Source organism: Octopus sinensis, linkage group LG15 (genome assembly GCF_006345805.1).
Source record: "Octopus sinensis linkage group LG15, ASM634580v1, whole genome shotgun sequence".
In the NCBI taxonomy this organism is placed as follows: domain Eukaryota; kingdom Metazoa; phylum Mollusca; class Cephalopoda; order Octopoda; family Octopodidae; genus Octopus; species Octopus sinensis.
Genome location: NC_043011.1, coordinates 50,899,668 through 50,925,243, shown reverse-complemented (window position 1 = coordinate 50,925,243; position 25,576 = coordinate 50,899,668). Strand labels below are relative to the sequence as shown.

Sequence of the window (25,576 nt, the reverse complement as noted above, 5' to 3'; positions counted from 1 at the left end):
TTCAAAAGTCCACACTTGCCACACAGTACCACACTGGTTCTCTTTGATAGTTATTTGTAGAGTAGACGTGTCTGGAATACTCAGCCACTTTGCTTGCTAACTCAGTAGATTGTTCAGTTGATTGAAAACTAGATGTTCATATGTTGAAATCTCACACGAGTCCATATGAGTTGGGGTGGGTGGGGGTGAGAGAGAGAAGTGAAATAACAGATTTATTGTGTTACAGTATTTAGTTTTTCCCCATCTGTGAATTCAGACCTCACTGGAGTTTATTATTTATTTTATACCCATGGGGTTGATAGAATAATATCCTCCACACACTTTACCACAATTTGAAGTCTTGTTCAAATATGGCAAAAATCTTTATTGTTTACTTAGAAGTGTTAAAGATGGCCCCAGGCAGCTGGTTGACATCCTTTATGATATATTGCCCCATTAACTCACCTTGGTGTCATGCTGTGGTGGCTGAGACTTCTTGGGTTGCTACACTAACTATAATCATTATTTATTGCTTGTGTTTCTTGTAGGAGTATATAACTGAGTGAATCAATCATTTGTATATTCTGTTGACCTCACCTCACCCACTGAAGTAATAGACAGCTATTATTTACCCCAGCAGAGCACATTGTATCTGTTATATAATTATAATCCTTCAAAGTAGTGGCTAAAACATTGTCCTAGTCGTATCAAGAATCATCATTTTGTATGTCACCTATTTCTTCATAACTTATAGTGGATGCACAGCAATGCAAGACCATAGGTTAAAATCCTGTGTTGCATCTATAGCAGAATATATATATATATATATATATTTCATTACAAGACAACCAGGTTTTTTGTCCTACCAGAAACAGCAGTCAATTCTCCTGCAAATTACCTCATTCTGCCTTTAAGAAAATGAAATGGAAAGACACATTATATAATGTAGTCTTAAATACATTGTATCCAAAAGCAAAGACTGAGTGGTCACAGCCAGAATGACATACCTCTGCTTGATCAGGTTTGTTCTGGGGCTAAATGACAATATACATTTCTTGAGTGTTGCTTCCTTCAATTAATTTGACTGTTGTATTTCAAGATTTAGTTTGTGAACTTGCTGTTGTGTCATTAGTCACCTATGTTTGAGCCTTTAAAATGAAACCATCCTCATGTCTTTGATATGAATTCCTTATTTTAAAGTTATCTAATTTAAAACCTTCCATCAAAATTTCATTTTAACTTATATTCTGAGCCAAATAATGACATGTTATTTGAATAAATTCTTCCTTATTTTCCAAATTATTTGAAACAAAGGCAGTGTATTTCAACATAGATATGGTGACAAAAGGGTCAGCCATAATGTCATATAAACTGTTGCAGATGACACATTTAAAGCTTGGGGACCCAGGTATTTATTCATTTGGGTTGATTAATTTTTAAGTAATGGTCCAGTTAGTGAAATGATTTGTTGTGGAATCACCTGAGTTTAGTGTTTCAATAGGTGATTCCTTATGTAATCTATGATTCTTGCACAATTGTTGTTCAGCCCTGATTGAGTACACCTGTGATCATGATCAAAGATGTTTCAGTGTTTTAGTCAGATATATTGAAGGCTACTTGATCTAATGTGTCCTTTTTTTGTTAAGTTGATACAGTATGATTTTAGGGGTATTTAACTTGAATCTCTAGCAGTTAATGAATATTAAAAGGAAGTACTTTCAATGAGTTCTGGGGCTAGTACTCCCATTTCATTTCTTTTCAATATGTCCTTGAATGATAACTTGAAATCTCATATTATCTAAACATCTAATGAATTCCTGGAACTGATTATGAAAGATCTCTGTAGTCAGTGAAAGCAGAGAAACTCCTTGATTAACTAATACTAGCTGCAAATTTTAGATTTGATGTATTTAGAAATAAAATTAAATAATATTGCAAAACATATTGTTTCTATGTTGTCATAAATGGGACAAGTTTATTATACAACAAAAATCAAGTATACAAAATCTTTTTTGGGGTCTCTCAACTTTCCCTTAGTTCCTTATGTTTATAACCCTAGTTCTGATCTGGTCCTGTTACAATTTACAGGTTAAATAAGGGCATAGAGAGTACAATATAATGTGTAAATAATTGCAATAATTATCAATTCTAATCAAAACAAACAAAAATAAAAAACACCCAAATTATGTAGATGTTATCTATGTATATATTGCTATTGTTTACATTAATTTAATTTTCTGTTTCTTTCTTTTGTTTTTAGCAGCAACAAAGGCCTCCTAATCCAAGTGAATCGTATTCTGGTTTGGTTCAAACCAGTCAAAGATTTGAACCTGTTAATAACATGCCCTCTGGGTTACAGTACTCTGTGCAAAATTACCCGTAAGTACACAATTTTAACCCATTCTGAGAGCCTCGTCTGTCCTTTTTTTCTATCAGATTGGTGCTTGTATTGTCTAACATCACTTTACATTAAGATCTTGGCCCTTAATCTATATATCATTTATGTTTGTTTGTTGCTGTATTATAAAGCTAATCTATTTCTGAATTAAAGACTCATAGAGTAAAGCTGGGGCCAGGCAGCTAAAATATACTCCCTAACCTGTAATAATTCAGTTGGCTGTTACACTTATCATTTTTTTCTGATGGAGATGAGGTGCTGAATTCAGCACTGAACGACAACGTATCTAGTTGGTGGTGGACAACATGGTATTGATAATAGACCAACTTGTTCATTAGTTCTCTGGTCTATATAAATTTACCATTACTTTATGTTGTAGATCTAGGACTCTGTATGTCATATGAGTCTTTGGATCTTTCCCTGGAAAGTTCTTGTTGAAGGTGCAATTTTTTTTTCCAGCAGCTTACCCACACATACCTTGTCCACATCACCAATGTTGTTTGTTGTGGGGGGAAAAGGCAAGGATCTATACCACTTGGTGTCAGTATCGTTGCAAGTATTGCCATCATAATGTGAATAACCAAACAGATAAATGTAGATATTGCATATGATGCTCTTACTTTTCTGCCCATCCACCACTCTTAGCTGGTACTTTATTTATGAACCTCCTGAAAGGATGAAAGGCAAAATCTCATATAGAACTTGTTAAAACTAAGTTTAAAAACTTTTCTGAAATTTTAATGAGATTCCAGACTCAATACATTCTCTTTTGTTTGTACACAGGGTGAACCCGAGTAACCATCACACACCACATCATAGTCACCATGGAGTACAACAGACAGGACATCTCTCAGCCAATGTACCCCCGAGCCAACAACAGGTAAATCATTGCTGCAATCATGTGTCTATGTGTGTGATGTTCATGTTATTTTTTTGAAGGCCATCAGGCAACTAAGTGAAGGTGGTGGGAAGCTTAGCTGTCACTCACAAATGAGTGTGACCTGATAATTTGTACAGCTCTTTTGCTAATTGTTTACGTACCTATGTAGTTGCAAAGCAATACAGACACAGTCATGGCACTCGTTCTTGACCTAGCAGAACATTGAAGATGTGTCAGCATGGGGGAAAGAGAGAGCTGCATCAGTATCTGGCTGGTCCTCATTTACAGCTGAATAGACTGTGGTAATGCACCTTTGCAATTCAAACTTAAAACTAGTGCAAATATGTATTTTCTGTATTAACAATTTCATATGGATTATAGTATTTTGGTGGTTATACATTTTGCAAGAAAATTAAAATGACATATTAAAATGTTTATACTTAAAACCAATCACAACCTGAATGAAAATCACGAGATTTTGGTTGCTCAACACTCGCGCAATATATACTCATAGTATGTAAAGTTACGGATATTTTTTCACTTTTCCCAAGTCCTTATTATACTGGAAATGAACTGAAACACACAAACAACCTCATTATCAGAAATATAGTGACAATGTGTTAAGTATAATATATAAGCATTTCTGTGTGTAATCAGATTCATTTGTATTTTTTGGAGACACTGATTCTTTTGATATCTTGCGAAAATGGTTGTTTTCAGTGTAAAACATTCAATGTTTTGTCTCCAAAGTTATTTCCCTTCTTTGTAATTCTAATGAAGAGAGGCAGTGGTCCTAGCTTTTCAGTTCTTAATTAAGAATCTATAATAATTGCTTGAGGTTAAATATGTTTGGTACTTAGTTTCAACTGTTTATTGCAAACCAGTAGTTTTGGGCAAAATTGGAATAACAAGGGATTTTTCAAAGTGCAGTTATTAAAGAAAGGATAAGAATTGTGCCATGTTTTTAGTATTATTAGATTAGCTGTAACAGGAGGATTACAGAATGTACTTGTATTGAGTATGTTTAAGGTGGAATATATTTTGAATAGGCACCTTTGTTGTGTTGGTGGTTACAGCAGCTACTGCTGCTGTTGTTGTTGAAGCAGGAAGGCCACTGTGTTTACATTAGGGATTTCGTGATTAACCTTTCACTGAACCTTCCTAACCTGTGGCAGAGGAAGACCCATGTATGGTTCTGAGGTAATTTCTAATAGAGCCAGTGTTTGGCAGATGCAATAACATTGAATTAGAAATGCTAGTATTATACCATGTTTCAGATCTGTTCAACCCACATGTTATGGTGATGATAATTTCTTCATATTAGTTATCAGCCACTTTTCCTTGTGCTCTGATTCCCCCATATTCCCAGCACCTTCATTCTAAGCTACTTTCTGTCTAATATGCCTTTATACAACTATCTCTGTTCTTAAAAGTAAGGGCTGTTTGTTTCTATTAGAATGCAAGGAACACCAAATCTCACTCACTCAGTCATCTCTATTGTACAGATTAGTCTTAAAATGGTTATGGTTTCACCTGATCACGAGGAGGAGTAAAGTGGCTTAAACTCACACTTTGTGTTGACTACTTATTGTATCAACCCCAGGTAGATAAAAAAACAAAATCAACTGCGTCAGTATTTAAACTTAGAATGTAAACCAATACTGCTGGACATTTTTTCCCAACACTAATTATTTCATCCACATCCATACCATATCAGGTTGCAAAAGGAAGCATGTGATGATATTGATACAGAGCATTTCAAAACAGTTGTTTAATCCTTGTTACCATATTTTTGATGAAATACACAGTCTTTGTTCCAATTAATTTATCTGGAAAATAATAAAGAATTTATTGTAATAACTTTGTCATTATTAAGCTGGTGACTGGAACATGAATTAGCATCGAATTTTGATGGAAAGTTTGAATTATGATCACTTTTAAACAGGGAGTTCATGTTGTAGAACCAAGTGTGGTATCAAAAGGATTAAAGATTGTATGTAATCCTGACAAGTGGGTGTTTATATTATGTTTAAGAACAATAGTGCAAAGTGCATATTGTTAACAAATGTATATTATTGTTGTGACTTAGGCCCAGATCAGCCCTGGCTGGGTAAACTTATGGTAAAACGTGTTTGTTTTTGTTTTTGTGGGATTTTTTTTTTCAGACATGCTGTATCCTAGAACTATATTATCTGGTGTGTCCTTCAATTTTTTTAAAGCACTGGAATGATTAAGTGAGAACTATAGTATTTGAACTTGTTGGTGCAAATACTAAGTAGTTAGAGGTGACACTGAGTTAGTCATCAATGTCCGAATATTTCTGATGTAGGTAGTTAGTGTTGGATGGATCCTGTCTCTAGGCCGGTAGTTTAGTCAGATGATTCACATGTCAGAGCCAACATCTTTGCTTTTGTCAACATGTTTGAGGTAGGAGAATCCAGTTTGCTGGACATTGTTGTAGAGCTGAAAATGAGGCAATTTCTACTCTTCTCCTCTGGAAGCCATCTACTCGCAACACCAGAGGGCACACACTCTCCTACCCTGATGTAATCTCCAGGGATACAGGCATCCAGCAACAGGACCTCCGTAATGCTATGATGGACCGTGAAGTCTGGCGTAGCATGGTAAATTCCATTTTCTCGACCACGGTCGAATAATGATGATGATTGAGGTGTGTAGCATGTGCTGAGTAGTGAAGGGGTCACATTTGGGTATCAGGGTGTTGTTTTCATTGATTAGCTATATTAGATATGATTTTGAGATGTTAACATTTTTAAGGTCAGTATACTCAGTTAAATATTTCAGATTAATTAGTTTGATTAAAGAAGGTCAGAGAATTAGTGAGAAGGATCTAACCAGGGAACTTTGTTTCATTGTTGTAATAGTGAATGACTATCTGTAATATATGTTGGATGTTTGCTTATGTTTCTGAAAGAAGGAGCTGTATACGTCCATGACATTTGTAGGCCTTCTGAGACCAATGAGATTGACACTATTAACTTTCATTTTGAGCTGTGATGTAAGTTGACAGCTGTGGGCAAAACATGTCCAGAAAGGCAACTCCAAAGGGCCAACATTCTGAAGAGGGAGAATTAGGCGGAGTATTTAGTAGGTGGGCTGCAGACTGGAAGTGGCATAAGGCCAACAAAGATCTCTGAAGTAACTACAAAAAGCAAAGGGGAGATGGCATGTGTAGAGAAGGTTGTTTTATTTAGTAGCTGTAATTATCATGTGGTGTCAAGTGATAATGATAAATGTTAATTAGTTTTTATTGATAGGAAATACAAAGATACAAGTCCTTTATGAAACCAGATTTTTGTTGTTGTTTAGCTCCAGGTCAGTCTTCCTTAAATAGACATATGATCAAACATATTCAATCTGACAATCTTATCTTCTGTATATTAGGAGCCTCACTGTCCAATGTGTCTTGCCTTTTTATACCAACCCATTAGATGCTGCCGTTACTTCTGTGATACAAACTTCCTATTTCAAAGTAATTAAAATTTTCCATCAAAATTTCATGTTTCATTTGTGTTCCAAACACCGGCTTGGTAATGACAAAAGTAATTTTTCTAAATTCTTCATTATTTAAAAATAAATTAATTGAAACAAAGTTTATTTCAGCAGAAATATGATAACGAAAAGGTTAAGATTGTAGTGTTTCATTTGAGGCTGTTTCTATCAGATTGTATAGTGGTTCTCTTGCTGACTTGGCTTAGCTGTCTGATTTAGCATTTGAGTTGGTAGGTAGAGTTTGTGTATGTTAAGTAAATTTCAATAACATTGAATAAAGTGAAACACCTAGTCTTATTTTACTACTCAAATGTATAGCCTTAATGTTTATCTCTTTTGGAAATGACAGGAGCGGCTGTGTGGTAAGTAGCTTGCTTGCCAACCACATGGTCCCGGGTTCAGTCCCACTGCATGGCACCTTGGGCAAATGTCTTCTACTATAGCCTCGGGCCGACCAAAGCCTTGTGAGTGGATTTGGTAGACAGAAACTGAAAGAAGCTCGTCATATATATGTGTATATATATATATATATGTCTGTTTGTCCCCCCCCCCCAGCATCACTTGATAACCGATGCTGGTGTGTTTATGTCCCCATGACTTAAGCGGTTCAGCAAAAGAGGCCAATAGAATAAGTACTAGGCTTACAAAGCATAAGCTCTGGGGTCGATTTGCTTGACTATAAAGGCGGTGCTCCCAGTCAAATGACTGAAATGAGTAAAAGAGACACCAGTTTTTTTTGGTAAAACATTTAGGAGTTAGTGGATTATAAAATCGTGGGGTTTAGTTGGGTGCTGGATGGAAAGGAAACTTACTTTCTCCTACATTTTGTCTTAGGACATGTAAATAACAGAATCAATGGGTTAACCCTTTTGAGTTCACAGCTGCAGACAGTGCTGGATATTGATTTACTGCATTGAGGCAAGTAGGAAAACAAATAAGGCAATTTTTTTAAAAATGGCTTTGTCCATTTAAGTTTTGTGATGTATATGGAAACGTGGAGACTGCCAGCTGGTTCAGCCTTGAAACAGTCTCAAGAAAGGGGATGTCAAGAAGCTGTGGCTTGTGGTGATTGTGAGCAATGCTACTGTCACATGATATCTCTGTGTGAAGTAAGATGTCTAGTTAAAATTGCAAAGGAAAAGTTTACAAATAAACAACACATCAGATGTTCTGAGAACATGTAAAGTATAAACATCTGCAGTGTTTACCTCCTCTAAGAAGGGGAGATTTTTTTAGATAAGTATAATGTATCAGCTGGTTGTTCAGTTGTGGTTATTCATCATCATCATCATCGTTTAACGTCCGCTTTCCATGCTAGCATGGGTTGGATGGTTCAACTGGGGTCTGGGGAGCCCGAAGGCTGCACCAGTCCAGTCAGATCTGGCAGTGTTTCTACAGCTGGATGCCCTTCCTAACACCAACCACTCCGAGAGTGTAGTGGGTGATTTTATGTGCCACCGACACAGGTGCCAGACGAGGCTGGCGAACGGCCACGCTCGGATGGTGTTTTTTATGTGCCACCGACACAGGTGCCAGACGAGGCTGGCAGACGGCCACGCTTGGATGGTGTTTTTTATGTGCCACCGACACAGGTGCCAGACGAGGCTGGCAGACGGCCACGCTTGGATGGTGTTTTTTATGTGCCACCGACACAGGTGCTGTTTATTAATACTAATGATATTAATAATATTTCTTTCCAAGAAAGGGACAAGGCTTGAAATTGGTGGGGGCAGCTGATCAATTATATCGATCTAATGCTCAACTGGTACTCATTCTAACTACCCTCAATGGATAAAAGCCAAAGTTAACTCTGGTGGAATTTGAATCCAGAAGAAATGGCTCTTTGCATTCTCTCTGTGCTAACGATTTTGCCAGGCCACTGCCTGTAGTATTAGCAGCAGCAGCAGTAGCAGTAGTAGTAGTCTTTCTAATTTTGGCACAAAGCCAGCAAAGAGATGGGAGTTGATACATCAACTCCACTGCTCAGCTGGTACATATTTCGTCAACCTCAGAAACATGAAAGGCAAAGTTAATCTTAGTGGAATGTGAACTCAGAACATAGAAGTAGAGGAAATGCTGCTGGGCATTTTGTTTGACATGTTAAGCAAACAAGGCTACCAGCTTTCAACCTTATTAGTAAGGATTTAGATACAAAGCCAGCAATTCTGAGGAAAGAGCATTGGTCAAAATTGTCAGGAAAGGTTGAACTCAACGTAAAGTGCCAGAACAAACAGCATAAAGTGCATTTTCCACTGCCCTAACAATTCTGCCAAGTTGCCACCCATTAGTAGTAGCAGTAGCAGTAGTAGTAGTCTTCCATTGGTCATTAATACTAATGCATTCAATACAAAGAGGTTACAAAATGAGGGAATGAACACATACATATGATACATAGGATTGAGGCAAAAACCTAGCACCGTGTATTGACACAGGTGTAAACATTTGTATGGAAAAATAAACAAGGGTAAAACACCTTCTGCAAACTGGATCATCTGGAATTATCCTTAAGCACTCTTGTTCTTGACTGTAAATGGACTATTGATGTGATCTTCACCAACCAGCTATTTATTATTTGGGTACTTCTGGTATTGAAACCCTGTCACTTCCTTCATTACAACATGTGGCTTGTTCTCTTTTAGCTTTCATGCCTGCACTCAGAATGGTGAATACCTCTTCTTGAAGGACTTTCAGCTTTTTCTTTTCTTTTCTTTTCTTTTTTTATTCTGGACTTCTCCATCCCCCTCTTCTTATACTGTTCTTTGCAATTTCCTACCTTTCTTCAGTCTCTGCAGCAACCACAGTCTTCACCTCAGATTCTTGCTGTTGTTGTTGTTCCCTCCACCACTGCATTCCCACTCCCACCCCAATCTTGTGACAGGATGTTCTCAATTAGTTCTTACTCTTACATAAGTAATAACTGGGTCTTCTGCTCCACATCCCCACCAGTTTGATTGACTTCCTTTCTGTTTCCACAATGAAGTTCAACTCCAGGATAGCATTTAGAGATTTAGAGGTTATCAATCATTAGGGAACGTCCATGCAGAACCCACCAGACCACTATAAACATTGAAATCACTGAGGATAATAACTTCTGAAGTTGGTGAAGTGGCATAGATTATTCACAAAATGAGAAGTGATATAGTCCAAGATTTGGTGGTGGAGTGAATGAAGAGGCTTTGAGTTAGAGTATGTTCTATTTTGGCATCCTATGGCTGGATGTCCTTAACACTGAAGACAAAGGATAGTAGGTGCATTTTATCATAGCACCTCATTAGAAAGATTGTCATGTCCTTGATGGAGCTTCTTCAATGAATCTTGTCACTGTACTAATGCTCCTGAGATAGCATTGTATCCTATGAGACAAAAGGGTTCTCACTGTTTAGTCTTTTTCTGGATAGTGTGATCAATAGTTTGGGTGAAAAAAGAAGACAATAGATGAACTAAGGTGAGCCAGAAAAGGGGAGCTGACTATGAAAGAGGTACCCAGTGACTGGAGTAACTGTATGGAGGAGAGAGAGACCGTAAAAGCAGGGTGGGGAGATGAATAGTTGTGTAAATGGTTAGAAATAAAAGAATGTGGTGGTTTGGTGTTATCAAAAATGAATGGCCTGAGGAAATGAAGGGAGAGTAAGTTACAAGACGTATGGAGGGTGATATTAGCTGGTGGTGAGGAGCACAAGTGGCGGGTAATCAGTATACCAATAGTGAGATATCAACAAGAGTTGATGTTACAAAGGGGTGGAGCAGATTTGTAAGTGACCAGAGCTAAAATATTCTCTCAGTGTACAGATGGCATAGTGCAGCAAACAGGTGTGGGGGCTATAAGCAAGAGGGTACCAAATAGGCAAGAGAGACAGTTGATGGGGACTAAGCAGGTACAAGATTAGCAAAAAGTAGACAGATATAATATAGGCGCAGTAGTGGCTGTGTGGTAAGTAGCTTGCTTACCAACCACATGGTTCCGGGTTCGGTCCCACTGCGTGGCACCTTGGGCAAGTGTCTTCTACTATAGCCTCGGGCCGACCAAAGCCTTGTGAGTGGATTTGGTAGACGGAAACTGAAAGAAGCCCGTCGTATATATGTATATATATGTGTGTGTGTGTGTCTGTGTTTGTCCCCCTAGCATTGTTTGACAACTGATGCTGGTGTGTTTATGTCCCCGTCACTTAGCGGTTCGGCAAAAGAGACCGATAGAATAAGTCCTGGGGTCGAGTTGCTCGATTAAAGGTGGTGCTCCAGCATGGCTGCAGTCAAATGACTGAAACAAGTAAAAGAGAAAGAGAGCCCAGCCTCCATCATTATTTTATTGCATATTTCTTCATGCTCGTATGGGTTGTCTTGCTTTATCCTGCACAGTATGTCACCAGTTGTTATAGTCCTTCTCATCTCTTTCATTCATGCAACATTTTGAGGCAAGTCTGCAACATTTCTTTATACAGTAGCTTTTCTCTACACATCTCATGTCCAACACAGTCTCCTCTCTTAACATACTACATCTGTTTCCTCTTATATTCAACTTTCTTTCCCTCTGTCATTCACATTAACACTACACATCTGGTAAGCATGCTATTTGTAAATTAGCATCAGACAATCTGCCCTTCACTTTGTTAGAGAAACCCATTATTGCCGGCAGAAATAATAACACTAAACTTTTTCCAACTCATTCTTACTCTGGCTACTATGCTTTCAGAATACCCCGACTACAAGTTGCTATCATGCAGATAGCAAATACTGTCAAGTGCTTTGTTGAGGGGACTTTCCAGGCATTTGGGAGGATTTATTTCCCGTCAGTACATATTGCCTCTGGGTACAAGCCACTCACAAATTCTAGTTTTCTCTGTTAGCCTACCTGTATGTTCATTGTTTATATTGAGCACACCATATAGAATTTTCGCTAACTCCTTTTCTGCATATTGCAAGCCATTTCTCTGATGCCAGCTTTGTTTTGTATCTTGTCCTACTTATTCAAACTTTAGTTTTTATTAAGTTTGCTTTGAGAGCTTTTGCTTCCAGGTTCTGACTCCATATCTGAATCTCCTACAGATTCTCTTATAAGAAGTAGGTCATCAACATAGTGTAAGAGCGAGTGTATCGTTATAATTCTTCATAATCTTCTTTTCAGTGTGACATCTCAATTCTTTCTAGTACCCTCCTTAGTGATCCAGAAAACTTCAATCCTAGAGGACAATAATAAGCAAGAGGGTTGAGGACTGAATCCTGGTGAAAAATATATATATATATATACATACATGCAGAGAGAGAGAGGTGGGGGCTGTAGGATGGTAGTAAGCACTTGACAAGCTAATTTTGAATCCTGTTGATGGTTCCCTTCTGTTTCCTGAACTGTTTGTCTTTCTCTTCCTTTTGTGGTCTTCTGTTGGACAAAATAATTGTAAATTAGCATCAGACAATCTGCCCTTCACTTTGTTAGAGAAACCCATTATTGCCGGCAGAAATAATAACACTAAACTTTTTCCAACTCATTCTTACTCTGGCTACTATGCTTTCAGAATACCCCGACTACAAGTTGCTATCATGCAGATAGCAAATACTGTCAAGTGCTTTGTTGAGGGGACTTTCCAGGCATTTGGGAGGATTTATTTCCCGTCAGTACATATTGCCTCTGGGTACAAGCCACTCACAAATTCTAGTTTCAAACAAATTTATTTAAAAATGGGTTAGGACAGCTTGAATTCTACGAGGTATGGACTCGTACGAAGTTTGAATTGTTTCCAAGGGAATTTCTGTCCATTCTTCAGCTAAAACAGTCTTCAGTTCTTGTAGTGATGATGGTGGAAGATATCGACCCCTTATTTGTTTTTCTAAAATGCACCATAATTGTTCCATAATATTGAGATCTGGGGACTCTGGTAGCGAGATAAGATGTTCAACTTCACTAGAATGTTCCTTGTGCCATTCAGTAACAACTTTAGCTGTGTGAATTGGTGCATTATCATCCTAAAAGATTGCGTTTCCCTCTAGAAACAGTTCCGCAACCATAGGATGAATTTGATCAGATAAAATGCTTAAATAGTCTTGACTATTAATTCTGCAATGAAGGGAAACCATTGGGCCTGCGAATTTCCAAGATATAGCCTCCTCCATGTTTAACATTTGGAAGAAGGCAGTCTGGGTCAAATGCTTCGTTTGGCTGTCTTCACATGTATATTCGGCCGGTGGTTGGAAATAAGGTAAAGGATTACTCGTGCAAGAAAATAACGTTCTTCCACTGCTCTGGAACTAATTCTGTAGAATTTTACTCCACTCTAAACGCTTTGTAATGTTTGTTTTTGAAAGTAGTGGTTTTCTGATTGCAGCCCTCCCATGAAACAGTTTTTGTGGAAGCTGGGTTCTTGAGGTGCAGTAATTTTGGGAGCTGGACTTTTGTGATCCTTTCTAACAATTCGTGTAGGAGTCTGACGGTCCCTGTCTGAAAGTTTTGGTTTTCTTCCAGAGTTTTGTTTCAACGAGGAGGTTTTTCCCTCTTTCTCAAAGGTTGTCATTACTTTCAAGACAGTACTTCTTGATACACCAAACATTTCAGCTGTTTTCATTACACTAGCGCTTGCCATACGAACACCAACAATTTGACCTTTTGGAAAGTCCAATAGATCTGTCATTTTAATGAATTTTAATTACCTTTTTCTGATGATATTTGAAAAGAAACAGCAGTTTTAGCAAAACATGTTAAGCAACACTAATAATAAATAAAAAAACATAAAAATAAAGCTTTTGATGGTTTTATAGATATTTGAAAATTATGATGCTATGATGCTAGGTGTTTCCATTATTTTGTCCAACTCCTGTATATTATCTATGTTTACCTATTATCACTCCTACTCATCAGCACATTCTGTAATTACATATGTGTATGTCTTGTAGTGCAGGGGAAACCAGTATAGATAGAATATTATTGTATAAATCCAGTTTTTTCCAACATTGCTCATGTTTACATGTTAACCAATCAATAAAATTATGTAGGAACTTAATTCTATCATCGTTGATAAAATGACCCTCACCCCATCTTCATACAGCTATGGTATAAATGTAGCCAATCTGGGAATTATTCAGCCACCATTTTAGCTGTCTTCACTTGTTGGATTGAAGAACATTGCTTTTCTGAGATTGACAGCTTGTGGTTTAACTGTTTAGCATTTAAACCAACCAGACCCAACCGCTCACACCTACCTTACAATGTCATCCTAAAAGTAAAGTCACGTCAGTGAAATTTCTAAGTTACTGGATAATGAATGCTTAATTGAAAACAATGTAAATAAATAAGCATTGCGTCTGACAGAGTAACATGAATGCTAAAGGATTAAGGGAAAAGTCAACAGCCATAGGAAATATCGACCTAGAACGGATGTGCATCAGAAGGAAGGTTTAACAAAGAATGGCAAGTTGTGGGTAATGTCTACTTAATGGTGAATGTATGGACATGGAAAGGTTTGACAAAGAGTGGGTATGTGAACACCATCAATCTTATAAGGGCCCATAACCAGAAACAAAATTTCGATCCCATCTAAGTCCCTCAGAAGGAGTTGGACTTAAACTGCCTTAAAAGCTAATGAATCATTTGTCAGTTTTATAGTGTTGTCATTGTTTACGAGGTCATGATGTTTCTACTGAGTATCAGCAACAGGATAAAAGAACTTACATATTATGAACGTGTAGTCCAGTACTCAAGCCATATGTGATGCTATTATTGATATGATTTAATCCTTTAGCATTTAAACCAATCATATCCAGCCCAAATATTCTACCTACTTTATATTTAAACTGGCTACATCCACCTGTCACACCTATCCAACCATGTCATTTTAAAATAAACAACCAATCATCATAATCATGAAGCTACATAGGCGCAGGAGTGGCTGTGTGGTAAGTAGCTTGCTAACCAACCTCATGGTTCCGGGTTCAGTCCCACTGCGTGGCACCTTGGGCAAGTGTCTTCTGCTATAGCCCCGGGCCGACCAATGCCTTGTGAGTGGATTTGGTAGACGGAAACTGAAAGAAGCCTGTCGTATATATATATATATATATATAATATATATATATATATGTATGTGTGTGTTTGTGTGTCTGTGTTTGTTCCCCTAGCATTGCTTGACAACCGATGCTGGTGTGTTTACGTCCCCGTCACTTAGCGGTTCGGCAAAAAGAGACCGATAGAATAAGTACTGGGCTTACAAAGAATAAGTCCCGGGGTCGATTTGCTCGACTAAAGGCGGTGCTCCAGCATGGCCGCAGTCAAATGACTGAAACAAGTAAAAAAGTAAAAAGAGTAAGAGTACATGGTCAATGCAAAACAATGTGAATAAATTGAATAATCAGAATGCTAAAGGCCTAAAGATAGAGAAAATTTGATAAGAGATTTTTGTCATCTGCAGAGGGTAGCTAAAGTAACTAGTCAGAAGTTTTCATTTTAACTTATTCATTCATAATGACACCCAAAACAACAGTCAAAAAATTATATTAGTAACCAAGTATTTTATTTCAATTTTAATACTGTTTACATATTTATCATTGTTTAGCATCCACTTATCGACTGGCCTCCGTGCTGTGGGCACATAACAAACACCATCCGAGCGTGACCGTTCGCCAGCCTTGTCTGGCACCTGTGTCGGTGGCACATAAAAAGCACCCACTACACTCACAGAGTGGTTAGCGTTAGGAAGGGCATCCAGCTGTAGAAACACTGCCAGATCTGACTGGCCTGGTGCAGCCTTCGGGCTTCCCAGACCCCAGTTGAACCGTCCAACCCATGCTAGCATGGAAAGCGGATGTTAAACGATGATGATGATGATTATCCGTGAGTTAGGCAGAATTTGTTAAGGTAGATTGTCTTTGGCCAGATGTGTTTACGCAGAAATTTGAAAACAAGAGACTCTTTCGAGTGATGATGGCACACGTTTACGACTATTGTTTGATGTCAAAACTATCAGACACAAGCACACGTGTGTGTATGTATGTATGTTAGTATACACAGATAAGCTTCTTTCAGTCTCCATCTACCAATCCACTCAAGGTTTGGTTGGTCCATGTCTAAGTAGAAGATGCTTGTTCAAGGTACCACACCATGAAACTGAACCTGAAACCATATAGTTTGGGAACAAACTTCTAAGCTGCACACCCTTATATTATATAATCATTCTCTTTTATGACTTTTACAGCTATACTGAAAAATGAAGGACATTATGCAATAATAATTTGAGATTTTAAGATGTAATTATTCATGTGTAATGTACACTTTCCAGATTTTTAAGCCTAAAAATCATGGATGTGCATTACCATTTTCCATATCATTTAAATGATAATTATATTTCATAAATGTACATATAGGATTGTACTGCTCAAAGTTGTTTACTATTTTACTAATATATCAAAATTAGAAGTAAAATGTAAAAAAAAAAAAGAAACTGTAAAGTGACAAATGTACTTTTTTTTATATATACATGTTTGCTACATACCACAATTTGTCTATATATACAAATAAACTCTGCTATAAGAACACATTCAATAACCCGCTATAATAGGTAATACCACAATGGTGTTCTAGCTATGACTATTTAGTCAATATATTATGTAATAAGCTTAGATCAATTATATCAATATATTGCATAATTGAATGCTTTAGTTTTTTCTTTTCTTTTATTATAAATTTGAAGCTATTGCCTGATCCCAAATGATAATTCTTAAAAAATATTGATAAATATTAGGGGGGGGGCTTAAAACTCCATTGACAACACATAGTAAAATTGTGTGTGCGTGTATGAGGGGCTGCTGAAAAGCTCCTGGCTTTAAGGATATCGCAAAAGGCCCGTTTGGAGACTCAACATTCTAAGTTCTTTTACAGGGCTTCAAAAAACTGAAGGACCACTGCAATAAGTATGTGAATCTGAGAGGGGAATATGTTGAATAAAATCATAATTAACTGATCCTCCTGTGTTTTCTTTTACTCAAAGCCAGGAACTTTTCGGCACCCCCCTCCCCATGTGTGTATATATATATATATATAATATATATATATATATATTGTTATTTTAGAAGAATAATTTATAACTCTTTTCTTGTGTGCATTAAAACCAAAGCAATGTCTAATATCTGCTACAAGATGTAATAACTTATAAAATGGAGCTTTGTGTTCAAAACAGTTATCTAAAGGCACAGGAGTGGCTGTGTGGTAAGTAGCTTGCTTACCAACCACATGGTTCCGGGTTCAGTCCCACTGCATGGCACCTTGGGCAAGTGTCTTCTATTATAGCCTTGGGCCGACCAAAGCCTTGTGAGTGGATTTGGTAGACGGAAACTGAAAGAAGCCTGTCATATATATGTGTGTGTTTGTGTTTGTCCCCACAACATCGCTTGAAAACCGATACTGGTGTGTTTACGTCCCTGTAACTTAGTAGTTCGGCAAAAGAGACCGACAGAATAAGTACTAGGCTTACACAGAATAAGTCCTGGGGTCGATTTGCTCAACTAAAGGCGGTGCTCCAGCATGGCCACAGTCAAATGACTGAAACAAGTAAAAGAGTAAAGATTGTTTTGAAGAAAAAAGAAAAGTTGGCTTTTAAAAAAAATTTCAGTGTGGCAACATGCAATGAAAATTATTTAAGTTAATGATTTTAAATAGATTATTATTATTATTATTATTATGAAAGTGGTGAACTAACAGAATCAGTACCATGCCAGACAAAAAGGCTTAGAGATAAAATTCTACCAAAATCATCTTTGTCTTTCATCCTTTCAGAGTTAATAAAATACCACCCAAATATTGAGGTTGATGTGATCGACTTGCCTCTCCCCCAAGAATTGCTGGCTTTGTGCCAAAATTTGAAACAATTATTATTATTAAGGCAACCATCTGGCTGATTCATTACTCTGCCCGACAAAATGCCTAACTGTATGTGTTCCGACTCATTACATTCTAAGTTCAAATTTTGCTGATGTCAAATTTGCCTTTCATCCTGCTGGGTTGATAAAATAATTACCAATCAAGTGCTGAGGTTGGTGTAATTGATGTGTCTCCCACCCCTCAAAATTGCTGGCCTTGTGCCAAAATTTGATACAATTGTTATTGAGTGCCATTTTCCTATCTGAACACCATTATTAAAAACATATATTTTATTCATTAAGCTAACATTGCTGACAGCCAGACTGTATAATTATCTATATGAAAGTTTCTAGAAGAGAAATTTATGAATGGAGATGTATGGCTGTCCTGTGATAAGAGTTAAGCAAGATCAAAGCAACTACATATATTTATGACAAGATGTAATGAATTTTAATGTGGAATCTCTGGCATTCAAAATTTAAAAATCTGGAGACTGTTTTGAAAACAAAATACAAAATAAAAAGAGAACAATGCATGACTCACCTATTATGAAAGATTTATTTATTTGTTGATATCTAATTCAGGAAAGCCAATTTAATTTTTACATATCCCATTAACACCGGTTCCATTTTAATTATCCTACTTTTCCCAAAAGGTTACCTTGAAGAAAAGTCACTGTATATTGTAGACAAGGTATATATTTTCTGGTATTTCATTACCCAAAAATAGTGGTGTGCATTATGTATGAATAAATATTACATTTAATATTTTTATAAATCCACTTTTCAAACACATGGTTCTGGGTTCAATCCCACTCTACTACTCTTTATTAGGCAAGTGTCTTCTACTATAGCTTTGGACCAACCATTGCCTTATGAGAGCCTGTTTTGTGTGTGTTTTTGAATTTATCATGCACTACTTGGCAACTAGTGTTGGTTTGTTTATTTCCCTATAACTTAGTGGTGGTTATAGGCAATAGTCAGTTCAGCAACTAGAGGCTGAAAGAATAAGTGGTAGACTTGGAGTAGATTTGATCAAGTAAATCCTTCTAAACTGTGCCACAGCTTAGTGAGTGAAGCATGTAAAAACTATATAGGTAGATTGATAACCAGATGTATAGATGTATTACAGAAATATATCAATGTATGTGGTTTTTAAAGAAAGCTAGTGTTTATATATAGTCTGTTGAATTTATACCAAGTTGATATTTTATCATGGTTAAATAATGTGTATTTTTTTTTTTTTTTTATGAAAACCAAAATCAGCTCTGAGAGGTTTTGAACTCAGAACTGTGAGGTAGTAACTAGATTCAGCGAAAACAAAAATAATAAATTACAGCAGTATATTACCAACTTTAATTCAAACCAACCATATTTCCTCGCACCCTTTTAACAAATCAACTCTTCCATAATAGTATTGACCACACTTTTTCACAAGTTTTGGATGTCATATAAAACAGCCTATTTCCTCTGCCTAGAATTGTAAAAAATTTTCCTATACTCTGTTGAAGATGCCGAATGAATTTGCCTTTTATGATGACCTGTATTTTTATAATGCGTTCCCTATTTGCACATTAGTTTGTATTTATTTATTTACTTATTTGTTTATCCATGAAATATATTTTTTTTAATATACACTGCACAATTTCAGCTATCTCCTAAATATTCAATTTTTATTGTATTTGAAAGTTAGTCATTACATATAACATAGAAACTTTAATTAAATTTTTTGTTCATATTTTTTAATATACAGTTATTGTTTTCTGTTGTTCATCTTCAAACTGTGTGCTTCACTTATGTCTTATCTTTGACACTGTTTATTATGTATAAACCAGAAACACTTGTGTGTTAAATTATTGTGCCAGAGGAGGGCAAGGGGGTTCATGGTCTCTTATCAAATTTGTCACTAAATATATACACAAATAAGTTCCTATTATAACCTGGAGACTACCTGCCTGCTGTATTTATAATTTGACTACATAATGTATTTTGTACACTTCTAATTCATTGTACTTTTAGTACTGTCTGCTGGTGCTTGAAGTAGTTGCAAGTTGTTTAATAATAATGGTTTTATCCTTGAGGTTGGTGAATGGCATACTCACTAGCCATAGGCAAAATGCATGGCAGTATTTTGATTTGAGGTTGGGGTAGGCCCATTTCTATTTTGTGTTCAAATACTGCTAGAATTAAATTTTCTTTTCATCATTCAAAAATCAGTAAAATAAATACCAGTCAAGTTGTGGTATTGGTTTAACCCTTTACCTGTCCTGTGTATCTCATGGGACATATTTCCCTGGGATTTACAAAAAGGAAGCTTTATATTATGTAGACCATATAAAGCAAGGGCTAACTAAAAGTCTGAAAACAAGTGTGGGTGTTTAGGACAAACTTATGAAAATGCTTTGGACAACCAAAGGGCTAATTGACTCTGAAATGTAAGGCCTTGTGGCAAGGTTAGAATTTACTGTTATCCTTTATTTTTATCATGAGTATCATAGTACATAGTTGATTGTACCACCATGAATTGTCTGGGCCCAGTTTTTATTCACACTTGGAACTGCATCTCTCTATGTGAAAAGTCTTCACTATTCCAACTTTAATTCCCACATTACAGACAGAAATATAATGGACATAATTTTCATGCCTGTATGAACAACAATTGTCTTTTGCAGCACTCCCTCCAACCAATTTTCATTGTTTGAAATCTTTTTTATATTATCCAGGCACATGGTAACACCCCAATACAGGGGCAACAGCAGCAGCAACAACAGCAGCAGCAGCAACAGCAGCAGTTCCAACGGCTCAAGGTTGAGGATGCTTTATCCTACTTGGACCAAGTTAAATTACAATTTGGTACTCAACCACAGGTCTACAACGACTTCTTGGACATCATGAAAGAATTTAAATCTCAAACGTAAGGGGTTCTTATTTATTTACTTTGTAAATTTTGTAATGGATATTCCTGAACTTTGAGACAAAAGGGAAAGTATTCATTTACTTATTTAGATTGTACACTTGTCTTTTTATTTAGCATTGATACTCCTGGAGTGATCAACCGAGTATCAAACTTGTTCAAGGGGCATCCGGAGTTAATAGTTGGTTTTAATACATTTCTTCCTCCTGGCTACAAGATAGAGGTGCAAGCAAATGAAATAAATGTCACTCAACCGAACCAGCAAGTTGTTTCCATTACCAACAGTGCTCTACCAACATCAACCCCAGGGCCAGGATATACAGTGAGTAACTCTACTTGTTTTTTCCTTCCTTCAACTTCATTCATTCCTACTTCACTTATCTTCATTTGCTTATTTAGTTTGTCCACTTGTCTTTTAAATTTAAAATGTTATACTTAGCAAAGTAATTTCTTCATTGGTTTTTACCTCTGCTTTTCCATGCTTGTATAAGTTGGGTTAAGATCTTGGTGTACAGCCAAATGCCTTTCGTATCTCTTACCCTTATCTGCTTTTCAAATGAGAGATTTTATTTATTATTCTACATCTTTGGAAGCACATAACCATTGAACAATTTAAGAGAAATGGCTTCACTGCTTGCATCTCACTGATTTTTTTCAGAGAAATGCAAACATGCATGCACACACACACACACATACATACACACACATACATACACATAATGAAGGCATATGGCCTAGAGGTGGACTCTCAGTTCCCAGGCTGGGCAGTGCCTTATGTTCTTGAGCAAAATGCTTTTTGTGTTGCTGTGTCACTTCAACATCTGATGTATGGAACACCGTGCACCTGTATAGACAATGTCAGTTTGAGGGAGGGAGTTTAATGTGCAGCGCAAACATTTGATTATAAACCAATCATTTGTGCAGGTTGTTCAGTTAGAAATTGCAGAACATTTACTTTCTGTTTACGAGAGAGTCCACAAAATAAAAAAATGTGTGAAAAGTTTCTTGTATTAGATAAGTCAAATACAACGATTCTCGTTTTTGGTGAGGTGATCGTGGCAGCTAGGTTTGTATTTCAACATAAATTCTAAATTAAGTCCGTTAAACTTTTAATGTGCAGCTCTCGGTAAAATGCCACATACTAATTAAATGGGTGGTTGTTAAGAAACTATTTTAACTACAGGCCAGCCATATATATATATTACAGGAATGATTCATTTTTTTCCTATATAAATTTAAAATGTCAATCCTTAATTTAAAATGTATCAGAGTTGTAGAGATATTCCATCATCTTGTCTTTGATAACATGTATCATTTTATTTGGTCTCTAGAAATAGCTTTTTTTTTCAGTGTTCTGATATTGTCTCTTGGTATTTGTTCTGACTCCCTGCACTCATAGTTCAAATCCTATCTGTCTAGTTTACTTTTCATTTTTTGGGGCTTCCCTGTCTCGCCCTCCCATGCATACTTGTAACCTCCACCCACCCATACTCCTGCTTCTTCTGCCTCCCAATTCACTTCAACTCAATTATACCTTGAGAGTTCACCTTGACACTTCATACCACTATTTTTATTTCTTCTCTTATCACTCCTTCACCCGGTCTTCTAAAATATGTTCTAAAACTGTGTGGCCTTTCTACAACAAGAAGCCTTTTCTACTCTGGACCCTTCTCTCTTTAACTCCTCATCTCCTTGCATAAAGCCACTCTTCTTGGAGACTTGTAGTCGTGAAAGCTGCATGGCAACTCCTCTAGTATTGATGGTGTGAAAAAGTAACCAGTACACAAATGTAGAGTGGTTGGAATTTGGAAGGGCATCTATCCATAGAAACCATGCCAAAGTAAGCACTAATGCAGAAGGCAATTCTTAGATGACCTGTCAGATTCTGTTGCATTTGGTCTGGGTCCCCAGTTTGAGGGTACCTTTTTGAATAAGTTTTTGCCCCCCCCCCCCCACACACATACATCATCATCATCATCGTTTAACGTCTGTTCTCCATGCTAGCATGGATTGGACGGTTCGACCGGGGATCTGGGAAGCCAGAAGGCTGCACCAGGCTCCGGTCTTATCTGGCAATGTTTCTACAGCTGGATGCCCTTCCTAACGCCAGCCGCTCCGTGAGTGTATACCTTATGAATTTTAGGAGCCTCACATCCACTTACCTCTTGGATACTTTTAGTATTTCTTCTCATCTCCCACATGTCTGACTTTTTTTTTTTTTTTTCTTTTTTTTTTGCAACACAATACCTGTTCTAAAAGTCTATTTTAAAATTAGTTTGGAGACAACTGTTGAAAGGAAAGATATTCAGCAGAAAAAAAATGAGTAAAAAAGGCAAACCTGATCTATCTCCAAACTTAGCCATTTCTCTGTTTTGCTATTGTCTTATCTTAATTAAGTCTACCACCTCCCTTTGCACTTGATCCTGTTGTTGACATTGGATCTTAGCTACTTTAACACACTTGAACTTTCAAAATGTGAAGGAAAAAAAATGATAGAAAATATGTAACAATTCACACAGACCTTTATCAGAAAATCAGACTTTTTACCTAATTTTCTACCAATCCTCTTTATCTTGCCTCTGACATCATCCCACTATCATTACTTGACCCTTGGTGGTGGTGGGGGAGGCACACCATACAAATGTATTTAGTCATATATTTTAACTTTTGTTGTGAGGAGAGCTACTTAAAATATACCTGACCACTGATTGTGTTAGAGATTCAGTTATATTTGAAAAAAAAATTAAGATTGAGAAGACTTTCACATCTACAAAATAGACATTAAGGTGTCTGAGAAATGATTCTTGTCAGCATACTGTGAGTATTGTTGTGGTTTGACTTGCTAAAATATAGCAAGCAAATCTCAAATCACACAAAGTTAGGACACACTGAGTAATGTAGTCACTGATATGTAAAAAGATAGTGGTCATTACTATGGCACCTTTGATCATATATCTGCTTCATTAGGTATAATTAGAAGACTGAACAACATATGTACCTCTATATACTAAAACCAAAAGCCCCTAACATATTTTATCAAAAAATATTTAACACAGTTGTTCTTTCCTCCCACCCCACACAAAAGTATCTTTCTTCTACAAGCCTAGTTTAAATTGTATTTTAAATCTAAGTTGCTACCATTAGCCAGATGATGCTGTATAGATTTAGTATGCAATTCATTTGTATTTTTGTCTTTTTCAAATCTCAGTGTATTGTGTTATGACTTATATAATTTTTTTTTATTTTTTTATTCCAATTCAGAAAAATTTGACCAATAATGTCCCTGGTTCTTCTCCAAATGGCTGTGCTACAAGTCAGCATTCTCAGAACCAATCTTCAAGAGTCGGTGCAGACATGCCGACCACCAACCAGCACAGTAACCCTCAAGGTCAACCAACAAGTCAGCCAGTAGAGTTTAACCATGCCATTAACTATGTTAATAAAATCAAGGTTCGTTTACTTTTTACTTGTTTCAGTCATTAGACTGCAGCCATGCTGGGGCACTACCCTGAAAAATTTTTTGAATGAATCGATCCCAGTACTTATTTTTTCTTAAACCTGGTACTTATTAGTCTTTTACCAAGCTACTAAGTTACAAGGACATAAACACACTAACACCTGTTAAGTGATACTGGGGACACGCACTACAGGCTTCTTTCAGTTTCCATCTACCAAATCCACTCACAAGGCTTTGGTCAGGTCAAGTCTATAGTAGAAGACACTTGCCCAAGGTGCCACGCAGTGGGACTAAACTCAGAGCCATGTGGTTGGGAAGCAAGCTTCTTACCACACAGCCACAGCTATACTCTTTTTGGTGCCACAAGCTTCCACAATTAACTTTGTATCAAGATAGTTTGTATGAGTTATGGTTACACTTCCCAGAGTGAGAGAGAGAAGTGCATAACTGGCTCAATCTGCAGTGTAACCTCTTTGTACTGTCTGTGGTCAAGTTCAATGTAAACATGACATTTGATAGAGTAATCTGAATACTAAAGAGTTAAATCTTTTCATGGAGCTATCATTTTGTATTCTGTTTTTCTCTCCAATTTCACAACTGTTTCAAATATAGTCCACAAAATTTTTTTAAATACTACAGAGAGAAAGACCCAACAAAAAGGAAGATAAAAATAAACGGTTCAATACAGTTTTTCAAATAAACAACAGAAGAGAATGAGAGTTCAAAATACTGCAGAAATAAATTGTTTTTGGCCACACATTACTCCTGGCCTTCACAGCTTTTCTCAATCTTTGTATAATTCCTTGAAATTGATTTTCCAAAAAAATTTTACAAAGTCAAACAGGCACAATTCTCAAATTGCTGAGATCTAACACAACTCCGTATCTTCTAGTAACATGATTGGAGTAATAAGAAAAAAAAAATAAGTTGATAAAGAGTACAAGGTAATGAAATAGAATACTTGTAGAGCTTGTGAATTAAATTGCATCCAGTGCAATTAAACTATCCTTATGGTCTCTGCTGAAATGAAAAGTAACTTGTGTTGAAACCAGGATAAACTGATTGAATTTTGTCACCCTTTGTAAAATACTCAGATCAAGAAAGGGGGCATTATTATTACATGTTATGAAAACTAGCATTGCAGTTATTAGTGTTTATAGTCACATATCAGATGTTTATGATGTTGTCAATTTGGATTGTTGAAAGCACAAATTACAATTTACCTAACTATTGTAATATGCTCTTTTATTAAAAAATATGCTGTCTGGTACAGTTTATCTGTCAAACTACTTAGACAGTCTTATGCTCGAAAGAAAATTTATATGCAGATTGTAAAAACCTTCAAATCTAACTTGTAACATGAGGAAAATTTATACACACGTAATTATTTTTAATGACTTGGTAATTAATAGAGCAGTGGTGATAGCCATATCAGTAGACCAGGCTATATGGTTCTCTCAATACCAACCGCAAAATTTACCAATATTAACTTCCATCTTTATAAGATTAATAATGTACAAGTATCTTGGGTGTTTTAGAAGTGTTGTGTTCCTGAAAATTGTTCTGTAACATGGAATCCTATGGTGCAGAAATCTATTTCTC

At 36.5% G+C, this 25,576-nt stretch overlaps 1 protein-coding gene across 6 annotated transcripts in view; it reads left to right on the top strand.

The window, feature by feature from the left end:
• LOC115219634 (paired amphipathic helix protein Sin3a) overlaps window positions 1–25,576 on the top strand; it is a 193,601-nt gene that overhangs the window by 138,291 nt on the left and 29,734 nt on the right. For all 6 annotated transcript variants that reach the window (XM_029789790.2, XM_029789788.2, XM_029789789.1 and 3 more), the window contains exons 3-7: window positions 2,240–2,358; window positions 3,161–3,257; window positions 20,327–20,517; window positions 20,635–20,839; window positions 23,779–23,967. In XM_029789790.2, coding sequence (XP_029645650.1) covers window positions 2,321–2,358; window positions 3,161–3,257; window positions 20,327–20,517; window positions 20,635–20,839; window positions 23,779–23,967 — 720 coding nt within the window. In that variant the 5' untranslated portion in view covers window positions 2,240–2,320. The remainder of the gene's footprint in view (window positions 1–2,239; window positions 2,359–3,160; window positions 3,258–20,326; window positions 20,518–20,634; window positions 20,840–23,778; window positions 23,968–25,576) is intronic.